We start from the raw sequence: 12,508 nt of genomic DNA, 5'->3' as shown, positions 1-12,508 counted from the left end.
TTAAACAACAAATAAAATTATATTGAAATGTAAACATCAGATAAAGCAAGTTCAGAAAGTGATATTTGAAAAGAAGTTTATACTGTAAAGGCAGATCCCAATTTGTTTTCAGGTTGAGCTAGCTGCTCTCTTTCCTGTACTTAATATTGTTGGATGGATAATTCTTGAATCAAATCTGGTATACAGATTGTCTTCAATATATGACTTCAATTGGGATTGGAATTCGATTGCTAAGTAATACAATCATTAAGTGGGTTGTGCTAGTTTTTGCTGTTTTGTTAAGCAAATCCAGCTTCCCACTGACTTTGCTTTTTGGAAACCAGCTGCAAGGTCCCAAGTAGTGATCATATGACCCTATACTTTGGAACCATCATACATATATGCTAGTTGCCAAGTGCCACATTTGGATCACATAACTGCAGGGGCACTGCAATAGTCATAACTGTGAGGACCAATGATAAATCACTTTTTTCAGCACCATCATAACTTTAAACAGACATTAAACAAGTGGTGATAAGACAAGGTCTTATGTGTTTATGTGTGAATTTTTTTCCTTTGCAGTATTTTACAAAAGAAGAAAAAATGACTTAATATGAATAAATATGAATAAAGAAGAACTGGCTTTTCTAACCATCTTCCTTATCTGCAAGCTGTGGTGTTCTACAGCAGCTTATCCTGCAATTGTTAATTAGATACTTAATAGACAGGTACATAACAAGGCAGATAATCCTTCAGCTAACTACCTGTATAGTCTTAGCTGTTTAAATCATTAGAGGGTAAAACTAACAGTTTAAATTGAGCCAAACTGACAATCACTGTAGATCTTTCAGTGTTAGAATGATATGGTTGCAATTATCTGCACATAGGAGCAGCCTAGACAGCATATTTTCTACCAATGTAAATTTTGTGGCCCTATTCTTTGTAGACTGCATGGAGTATGTAGAATGTTGTTTTCAAAAAGCCATTGATTGTCCCTTTTGATTCAGGTAAAACTTGTTTGATAATTGTGGTTGGCATAAACAATTTCTTTTTTCATATAATTTCATTAAGAATGTTAATTATAATACTAAAAACTACTACAATAAACTTAGAGAAAAAGAATGGAAAGAAAAAATGCGGGGGGGGGAGAATATAATAAAAAGAACTATATAAAGAAGTTACTTCGAACCTTCATCACAACAAATTTAAATGTAAACAAATTTAATAACTCTTCAGCCCCTTTAAGATTAAATTGATATGTCTTCATCCCATATTCCAGATATTATCTAAAAATAAATACATAAAACATCAATATTTAAATCCAGCAAAAACTCCATAAATATTTGCCAGTGCATTTCAAAAAATAACAAAAATAAAAACGTCTAACCTAGAACAAAGGGACCACCTTTATATTCCTTTTACTTCTTAGAGTGCTACTTTTAATTCAATCAAATATTGTCATAGGCTTTGATTTTTCTTCAATTGTTCTGTATCCCATCCGACAGATTTTTTCAAGACTTAAACAAACCACTTTTGTAGATTTAATTGGAAATTATTTTCCAAGGCAGTTTGTTGGTTTATCATATGTATTTCCCTTTTGATTTTTAAAACTTCAGTCAGTTTCTTTCAATGTATCAAGTAAAGTGTCCTTTTCAAAATCATTCTCTTGGTCTGTCATTTATAGGTCCGCACTCTGTACGTACTCTGTCTTGTCAGATAAAATGTGTTCCACCTCTGTCATTTCATCATAAATAAGCACATATGATTACTGAAAGTACTGATATTGTAGTTATCATCCTGTCATCTTCTTGCCAGGAGAGGCATCCAGAGCACATGTGGGCTACCCCATTCTCTCCTTATGCAGAGAGGTTTTAAAGAATTGGTCTATTTACTTGTTCCTAGGTCTTTGCTGCAATCATTGGCTCTGCTTTTGTAGAGCCATCTTCAAGTCCCCATACCTTGTCCAGAAGCCCCTTGTAATAATTTCTAACTTTATTGTAACTGAATAAGATATACAAGGTATAGTAGTGTTCAAAACATTACACATTTTTAATCATGCAAGTACATTTTTATAATAATCACTTGAAAGAAAAGAAAGAGGTCATTTCTTTCGCATGACTTTCTATTATTTAAAGTTGGAGCTTTCTCCAACCTTCATATGAAATTCATATGAATATAAGTGTCCCAGAATAATTTTGCAGGATCCAATCTGAGTTGGTCACCGGAACCAGAAGTTTAATCTTCTGAGCTTCAGACTCGTGCTGGAGCCCATCCTCAGGGAAATTCTCCCAACCAGAATGTAAAATTAATATATTCCAGTTGCTTAAGCAGCATCACCAAGAACCTGAAGGACAGCTACATCTCCATATCTGTTGTGAAAGTAGCACATTGAGGTCTGTCAAAAAGAAAATGCCAATTCCAAAGTGATTCGGCAGTACATGGTTCTTTTTAACAATAAAAAAAATACTGTGTTGACATTTTGATTGCTTTCGAAAATCAAACACTGCAGCCTGGCAGTAACAGCAGAAATAAAAGTTCAAGTAAAATGCTTACTATCACCACATGAGGATGAAAAGGCCTGACAGCACATAACAGCATGGTCATTGGCAAGATGAAGCAGAACCACCCTGAGACTGGTGATGCACCCAAGAGATAAATCTTTTTCATTTTCTCTTTTATTATTTCATTCCTCTTTATTAAGCTACTGTATGTGTTTTCAATTAGCAAACTCAAGCCTTCAGAGTACAGTTGCCTTAAGGAGGGAGAGCTACCCTAATATTAAGCTGAAATATCTGGATGCCATGTTTTTCAGAGCATTAAATCTTTTTCAGCAACAAAAGCCTCATGGCTGTTCTTTAAAAAAAATAGGCACACTGAATGCAGAAAACAACAAACAGCAGAATCAAAAATTTAAACTAATTGAAATTACCTCTGTAAATATGTATTTAAATTAACATTGCCATATTGTATCGGCCAACAAAATAATGAAGCTATTTAAAAATCAGTAGTTGGATAGGTTTTTGTGTATTGGAGAAAAATCTGCTTCCATGGTAAATAAAAGAGATAGGGCCTGGAAAGTCATTCAGAAAGTCATATGTTTTAATTATTATCGCTAACAAAGGACTATAAGGTTAAGCATTCATGGTCCCTCCAATCTATCCAAAGTCACTATGAATATACAGATGCACATAATTTGAAATTTTGATTGGTATTCAAAATCTACACATTTTCATGAAGTCATTATTCCTTTTCAAATATAGAATGGCTGCTGTGGCTTAACATTTTTTGTGGTAGAAAAAATTACTCCAAATTAATTCTTAAATTTCTTTTAAGAAGATTCAAAAATGATTATCAAGTAAAATAATACGTTGTATCCATAGTTCCTATATTTAGATTGTTTCCATGATATACTGTATTTGCATCAAATATACTATATTTTGGGCTCAATTCCAGTTCTTCTGTCTATCTTCAGCAGCAATGAATACTGAATACCCTGAAAGACATCTTTCTGGCCATTGTACTAGATAGACCATTTGTAGAAGTTATGAAGATACTCTTTTTACTCACATTGTAATCACCAAAGTTTAACTTGACATAGCAATATCAGCCAACTCTATTTCAGTCCTTAGTCTTTTACTCTGGTTTCCCTGTGATAAAACAACAATGGGACAATTGTCCTTAGGCTTCATGATTCCTTGTTAGCTGCTATCCCAATGCAAAGAAGTTACTAAAGAACAGTTTTAAATTTGTTCACCAAAGAACCATAGAACAATAATATGCTAACGTTTTTTCTTTTTCTTTTGTGGAATGGTTGTTATGATTTCTTGCCAGCAGAATTTCTAAAAACCCCAAAGATAGTATGAACTGGCAGATAAAAATGGCAGGCAAATGAAGTATAACATTTATAACATAAAATGCCTTTATATTTGTCTTTGGATGTTGCCAGCAATTCAAGATAAAAATAAGTCACATAGAGTGCTACATTGAACTTAAATTGTATTATATTAATTGAAATTAGAGAGATTGTTACATATTACATCGCTATTGGCAATGTAAATTAATCATTTTGGACAAAATGTTTTTGAAGAAATTGGAAAAATTGCTCAACAATGTTACATCCTTATGAGGTGCATAGATTTAATATAGCAGAACAGTGGATACTATTTTTGAATCAATATTATTAAAACTGTGAGACACGGGATAGTCTGAAAAATTAAGGAAACAACAATAAAACTTGAAGAGTTGAAAAATCATCCAGTATGTTATTATTATATTCAAATATAGTCCCAGTTTCTGAAGTATATCAATAAAGTGATTCTCCATTTATTCTATTTTTAACAAAATAGGTGTCAGGCCTGCAGCCATCTTTTCTTTTGGGTCTTTGGCCTGCCATACTTTCTATTATTCTTCTATGCATTTTCTATTATGGGAAAATGGGGGGGGGGGTTATTATAAGGAATCACATACTATGTAGTCACAACAACATTCTTTCTAGAAAGCCAAGGTCATCCTTTGTCTTTGTACCTCTGCACCTGACCAGAATTGGGTGGGTGAAACTGCCAGCATGGCAGTGGGAGATTGGACTATGTGATGGACCTATGGATATGGGGGCAAGACCTTGAACTTTCAACTGGGTGAGGAAAACCGGGAAGCTTTCAGATTCGGGTTTTTCCAGATGTGCCAAGATAGCTCTCTTAGTAAATTGGAACTTTGAGCAATATTTGCCTTGGACTCTGATTTACTTTTGGATGCTATTTGTAACCCTGACAATAGGTGTATTCATTTACTAAATTTATTGACATAAGCAAGGCCAAACTTTCAATAAGATATACAGCCCTTCATTTATAATCTATTTGTCAAAGTGTACATATCAGTATCCATGCAAATGGATACACACAAAATTTGACAACAGGAAATACATGAAATATAGCTATTTAAAATTTCAAGTTGACCCTTCAGACTAGAAGTATATTCTATACACTTCCAAACTCTGTTTTAATAATGGCACATAGAGGAGGTAGGTATTTTTTTTATTTTGTTAGGATTTCTTTAGCATTATTATTTTGCTTATTGGTAAATTTTGTTTAAAGAAAAAACAATACCATATGAAAATTAGTAGAGGTTGAGGAGTATTTTTAAGCAATGAAAGAGAGGGAAAGCATAATCAAGGCAGAAATAAGAAATAGGGAGTTCCAGAGGAGGATAGGGTACTTTTCTAGTAAGAGTTTACATAAAATGATTCCCATAAGTAGGACTATGTCTTCACAAAAGGAGAGTTGGTTTAACAGATGACATTAATCTTTGAACTGTGCCAGTACCCCAGGGCACAGTTCAAGGGTAGATGGACATTCATTTAAACAAAATGGGTCTTGTGGTCATGAAATTTTATTGTTAAGGATGCCAATAGAGCGTTGAGGAACTTGGGAAAACAAAAGAAAGTGTAAGTTGCCACCAGCATGCCCAGTTCTCATTTAAAATCATTCTCATCTGAAACTAAATCAGATTGAGCAAGAAACTTGGAGGGAAATTAAAAAGTATATCTAGCCAGTCCATAGGTTGCCCACCATGAAATAAAGGTTAGATAGAAAATGCATTCTGTTAGTTATATGTTTTTAATGCAACTATATAGAACTATATAAAAATATCAATAAGAAAGGAAAAGGGGAAATGACAAAAAATGTGAGGCATAACAGAAAATAACAGGAAGAGAACTAAATAATTCTGACTTCAAACATTCCTAAAATAGTCCCTTCTACTATTACTTGCAAAGCTGAATTCAGAGAAAAGGTACTTTTGCTGTTTCTAGTCTTCTAATTACCTTTCTTTTCTCTGTCTCTGTCTTTGTCTCTGTCTCTCTGTTTCTGTCTCTCTGTCTCTCCCTCTGTCTCTGTCTGTCTGTCTGTCTGTCTGTGTGTGTGTGTGTAAATTCTCTCTGTACTATTCTTACTTGATAATAGTGTTATATGAATTAGGCACCCAATCATGTAAGTAGGTTTCCATAGTGACATACAGAACTAATTTTGACCCAAGTCTAATTTAATTGAAAGTGTAGCAAAAATATCAGTCACTGGGTCATCATGATGAACCTGCTATCACTACACTCTTCTTTGCTATCATTTGGAGAAAGATCATAAATCTCTACAGGCTGGGCAAATGAGTGCTCAGGTACCTACCTAATAACTGTATAATTTCTCCAAAAACCATAAAAGAGTTTTATTAAAAGCTTAATAGAACTGCCAGCTGGCTCCTTTTGATGTAAAGACACTGCCTCCAAAAGGAAATGAATGAAGAAGATGTTTTTTTTGTTTCATGTGGCCAGGGTGTCATTTGTTCTGTGGCTGGAGAAATCCCACATTACCGGGCCAATAGCTAATATACTAAAAATCATCTTCATCTGTCTTTTATAAAAAAAATATGTATAAAGAAAATAGCTGAATTCATTTTCAGGTGGCAGCATGTAATTGCTACTAGGATAAGAGGCAGGGTTTTTTTTAGCAGTCCTTTATTCTTTGCAGACCTCAAACAATGATTGGCTTGCCATGAATAGCGTCTAGCACAATTGGCTGAGGAGCACCCTCTAGACAAGGTGCCAGTTTCATGCTTCATCTGGGTATGGCATGTGGGAAGGGCAGCATTTTCATTGCAGGTGTGATGTTAAATTTTTATAAATTTTTATAAATAATATTTGGAATAAATAGGCAGATAGTGTTCATTCTGTTGAGTTGGACAAGTTGAAAGAGATCTCTTTTTCTAACACTCCTTTGTTTGTAATAAAGGTAGATCTGGACAATTGCATTACTGATGGAAGCATTTAAGCATTGAACAGAAAGATAAGCAATGAGTATCAGTGATTTCAAAACTGTGTACTTTATGAAGGATATCATAATATTCCCTTTCATCTGATACCCCATGTCCAGCGTTTCTTAGTAGGTTGAGGATTCTTCTCGTTCAATAAAGGCTTTCTTTGGTGATGCTGAATATCAAGAATTGCTGAAGTATGGAACAGCAAAAAGCATTTTGTGCCCTGCAGAATAAATCTCTTCAGGAGGCACTTGGATTGATTTTATAAAACCAAACAAGTGTAAGTCTTACAACACTCTGTAAAACACAAAAAAGAAAATTTGAAAGATGATAGGCAGTAATTACTTTACAGCAGAAGCAGGCAGCCTCTTGGTGCCCTCTTGATGTATTTAATAGCCAGCAGTGGTGCCTATGATATCATTGTGGCTGAAGCCCACAAGAAAGATGGGAAAAATATTTAAAATTATCAGGAAATATTAGTTATTTTTAATTTACAGTAATAATGATCTAGGCTAAATGACATAGTAGTTATCATTTCCATATTTAACAACTCCATGTCCTTTTGTTAGGAAGTATTGAAATGTTATATTCCAGCGATGGCTAACCTTTCCAGACTGAATGCCCAAAATGTGCCTGCGCCTGCACAAATACATGTGCATGTGCCCGAACCCCCCAAATGCAATGCACATGTGACTCCCTACACATGTGTCCCATCCCGTGCATGCACATGTTCCTCCCCATGTGTCCTTCACGCATGTGCATGTGGCCCCCTTACCTGCCCCACCACCGTGCATGCACGGCAGGGTCCCGAAGACCAGCCAGCGGGAGGCAGGTGATAGCTCACGTGCCTACAGAGAGGGTGCTGCGTACCTCCTCTGGCACGCGTGCCATAGGTTCACCATCATGGTTATATCCCCAAAAATGAATTTGTCATTGACTGTTTCTCTCCTTGTATTGTATAACTTCCTGACTAATTTCTATCATTTTCCTAGAACATTACTTCAGCTCATATTCATTTGAAATTGTCCCTCTTTCATTGTCTCAATTAAATCTGTCTTCATATAATAGATAATGTTCTCCAAAACTTCTCCAGCACATAGTATGCTCTAGCATCATTCACCTAAGAGACTGAAGCAATATAAAGTTACCAAATGCTGAAATGATGAGAAGCAGAAAGCTTATTTCCATATTGAGAGGAAGGTACTGGAGACTTTGTAGGATCCTCTAATAAGTATTTCTGAAAGTTTTGATGATGCAGCAGTAGCAGCAATATTCAGCATTACTAATGAGTACCATAATTGAAACTGAAGAATTATTTTTACAAACTCTCAAAGCTATTACAGACTGCTGGGCATAAAACATGTGACCATTTTGAAAGCATTCTAACTTCAACATAATCATTTGACACATTGCCAAAGTATCTGCAGTGGTGCAATCAGGCAACATATTATTTACATTCAAATTTATATTTAACCTGTTTTCTTGAATTGTACATAGTATGATTTCTTAATAACATTAATATTTGGAGTAATGATAATCAAAATATTGTATATGGCATCAGAATGTTACATGAACAGTTACACAGTTGTTTATTTCATCAAACTGTATTCTAATTCCTTCTCATGATTGGGCTTGCTATAGAACCAAAATCTAAAATAGGAAGTTTTAATGAATGTCTAATAAAATTGATTTTCTTCATCTTCCAATTTTCCTTATTTAGTCTTATCTTCCAATTTTCCTTATCTACTAAGAAGAAAATAAAAAAGACACTGTGGGTGGGGAGCACAGCTTTTAGTGATAAGAAGTCCTGTTACCTGTGGTTTGCACATTAAAGAAGTTAATGTTCTCCATCTGAACACTTCACTGCAAAGTGTGCTGTGCATCTGATCAACCCATTCCTTATTTAACACTCATGCTTCTTCCAGTTTCTTAATTGTTTCCATAAAAGTAGCCTACAAAAACATACGGAAATAATTTTGCTACTTAGATGAAAACTCATGGACAAAGAAAGATAAACTCATGTTTTCTACATTCTTTTTCTTTTTATCCAGTACCCAGCTGCCTTAATGAATTTGGGAGCTATTCTTCATCTCAATGGCAAACTTTTGGAGGCTGAATCAAACTATCTTCATGCCCTTCAGATTAAACCGGATGATGTCATCACACAATCAAATCTTCGCAAACTCTGGAATATTATGGAAAAACAAGGCTTAAGAACAACCAAAACATAATGCAGGGTTTTTAAAAAGTGTTAGTGATGTTTTTTTTTGTTTGTTTGCAAAGAGTTTAGAAAAAAAATAAAAATCCAAAATAATTTTTGGAGCACTCTTCTGTTGAGTACTCTTGCTAACTAAGCTGTAATTGTCAAAGGTTGTAATTGCTGCTAGGATAACCTACAGGGCTGCATTTTGATGTTTCAAATTGAAAATTAGTAAGGGGGTAAAATCTTTTTGATAAGTTTCATGAAGGACTTAATAATTATTGCCAAAATCCAGAAAATTAAAAAAAAAACTGAAACTGGAGCACCGGAAAGGGATCCACTTTAGCATATTCACTAGGGCATATTAGTCATTCTCACTTTGGTCATTTTTATGTGGTTTCTGATAGAAAAATCATGTTGGCCTACTGAGCATCCTTCCACTCAAACTAAGAATTTAGAAGAGGATAAAGACTGGCTTACATTTATTTTCTTAGGCTGTAATTCATTAAATGTATACTAAAACTAAATGTGTTTGCTATTTGTCTTGATATTGTATAACTCCACAGACCTGCCTATTGAGCTAATTTACATACTAGCTCAACCATTTGGGGGGGGAATGAAAGATGTGGTTTCATGTCTAATCTTCACTGGCAAAAGCATATTGGTAACTTGTTTGGTTGGCTGGCTGGCTGATTCTCTGAAAGTATAGAAACAAGGAAAAATGAAGGTGACTTGGAATGTAGAATTAACCATATACAATAGTACTGAATGAAGTAAATTAAGGCAAGCTCTCTGTCATCTTGTAATGTACTAGGCTCCAGAGCCTGAATAGTCAATTCCTTTTAAAAGTACAGCAGGTTGCTGAACCTACACTGTACAGTAAATGCTTTGCCCTGGTTGAAAACGGGAGTGATCTGTACTTTAAAACAGAAGCTATGCACTGGGTAGGAAAACTGAATCTTGCTCACGATTTCAACTTTATTATGCTTTGTTACTTTAACCAGCTTGCCTTACTTCCAATATCAGATCAGTGTTAAACTGGAGAGCCATGTCCATAATAATGAAATGTAAAGTATGGATTTAGGTTTATTCTTATCAACAATATGTATTTTATTTTTAAAAAAATCCATTGGTTCGCAGGCATTTTAAATATGAACTGGATAGACATATGAAGAAGAAACATGAATTTTTCCTGCCTTTTAGTATGTTGAAAGCAAAGGATAGAACAGTGTAGGTGAACATGTTACTAACATTGTTTTTGAAAATATGCAAACACTTGTAGCATGATTGCATCTGTACATGCTGTAGATTGCACCTGTGGCTTGACTACATGATGCATTGTGCATCAAGCACACACAAAGCAAACTACTATCTCCATTAAACTGATACCCAGGTTGCCAGTTTGTGTAAATATACTTTCAAAGTATGTTGTCATTGGATTAACAACAAATTTGTAGGCATGCATTTGGTGAATGCATTTTTGAAATGTTAGCAGCAGGATTTACCAGCTGTTTTGAAAAATATTGTGCTATCTGCAAGAAACTAAAAGAGTTTAATATTTTAAATAAATATTTAGTGAATCCACAAGGTGTTAGACTAAAAGGAATTATGTGACTGACAATAGCTGCCAATTATTTTTGCATTTATTTAACTATTTATAGATGAAGAGAAAAATGTGGTCAGATTCTAACCCAATTCTGCATTATTTTCTTTGGTTTAACATTTCAACGTATTTAGCCTAATGTTATGATTTGCATAAAAGCATCATTTAAAAATTAGACCATTTACCAATTCCCTTTATTATTAACTAGGCAAATTACACTATAATTTCAAAATGGCATATATACCCATCAGTCATTTTTATATCAGTTTGACTGGCACCAAAGAGCTACTGTAGACATATCCAAGGGCTTGCTATGGCTGGCTTAATTTTTCATCTAGGAAACACATAGCCAATTCTAAATTCATACTTAAAGCCACTTTGAATTAAAATGGGAATCATGGGTGGTGGTTTCAGAAATAAGAGAGCTAGTTATGTGATCCTTTGCATCCTGGCACTATATCCTGCAACATCCATAGATTGAAGGTTAGATGTCTCTTAAGAATCCTCCCTATGTTAAAAAAAAAGTGTTTGTATTGAATATCATTCCAGTGTTGCTACTTTGGAATTGATGCATTATTGAAGGTTTTTATTTGCCAACTGTAGCAAATAGTTATTAGCTAGGATTCCACAACTGTTGCTAGTCTTCTGGTTGCTTTTCATGGTGTGCTTTTAAATGTGTAAAGAATGTATTGGTGTTTAGAAAGAAACAGGAACACATTTATTCTGTGCATTTTAGTCACCCCAGTTTTCTATGTCAACTTATTAGGGAACAATGGGCTATTTTCTCAGCATAATTTATGATACTCTGAGCTTTCTTGATTTTCCATTAGGAGTACCATTGTTAGAAACATTTCATTATTAGGCACCACCTTCTAATTTCTGTTTTCTTACATTGGCCTATTTTATTTTAGAGCTTTGTGCAGATGAGTGACCTTTCAATTTTTTCTTTCCAGTTGCAGTTCCAGAAACTGTTTTATGGGATAGAAAAACTAAAATATTAACCAGTGAAATTCAATATTTTTACTGTTATGCATTCAGATATGGATAAAATGCAATGTTAGCTACTGTCTATTTAACTGAACAATGTACTGTTGCATCATTTTCTCAAAACTGTAAAACCAAATGCTGTATTAATGATGAAGATTGAATTTTTAGCATCATCCTATGCATGTATACTCAAGAATAAATCCAATTAAATTCAGAGGGTTGAACCCCATGGAATTGTGTATAGGATAGCAATTTAACTGTATTAGCATGACATTCTGAAATGTTAAACTTCAGCATCAGATGCAAGGTCAACTTCCTAGTTGTAACATTTCACTTTTCATTATACCATCTCCCTTTTTATGTTCTTTATTCTTAATGACATTTCTTATACACTAGATTTCCATGAAGTTGTACAGGAGTTTTGCTTGTCTCAAATTGAACAATGACAAACTGTTAAAATAAAATCATGTTTTTCCATGCATTTTCAGTATAGGGTTAGGCTTTATATCTCTCAATTTTCAAATAAGTTTAAAATTGTTGTCTCTGCTCAGGGATTTGTGGTGGATATTGCAGACAGTGCTTAAAAATAAAAGCACAAATTTACTAAATTAAATTTTTATTTTTTGAGAAAGCATATTTGTATAAATTATCAAGATTTGTAGGGTTTCCTTTTTGTAGAAATAATTGTTTATGTGCCAGATAAGAAAATCCACTTTGTTTTCAGTAATAAATGATTGATAACAAATACACCGAATTCAATGTCATCTTTTATTGAATATTAATTTTATTGAATATACTGTATATTAACTATCATAATAAAAAAGTAATAGCATGTTTATTTTTATTGAAAATGGCTGAATTGAATGTACTCTATTAAACCATAATATAGTTTCTTTGATTTTAGTTTATAATGATGTCTGAACCCTCATAAACTATTT

The 12,508-nt window shown here is 33.9% G+C and overlaps 1 protein-coding gene across 1 annotated transcript in view; it reads left to right on the top strand.

Annotated features, from left to right (window-relative positions):
* TMTC2 (transmembrane O-mannosyltransferase targeting cadherins 2) overlaps positions 1–12,275 on the top strand; it is a 187,656-nt gene extending 175,381 nt beyond the window's left edge. The window contains exon 12 of the mRNA XM_032221173.1: positions 8,832–12,275. Coding sequence (XP_032077064.1) covers positions 8,832–9,011 — 180 coding nt within the window. The 3' untranslated portion in view covers positions 9,012–12,275. The remainder of the gene's footprint in view (positions 1–8,831) is intronic.
* Positions 12,276–12,508: the final 233 nt, after the last annotated feature.

Source organism: Thamnophis elegans, chromosome 7, assembly GCF_009769535.1.
Source record: "Thamnophis elegans isolate rThaEle1 chromosome 7, rThaEle1.pri, whole genome shotgun sequence".
In the NCBI taxonomy this organism is placed as follows: domain Eukaryota; kingdom Metazoa; phylum Chordata; class Lepidosauria; order Squamata; family Colubridae; genus Thamnophis; species Thamnophis elegans.
This window is presented reverse-complemented; position numbering and strand designations above follow the sequence as displayed.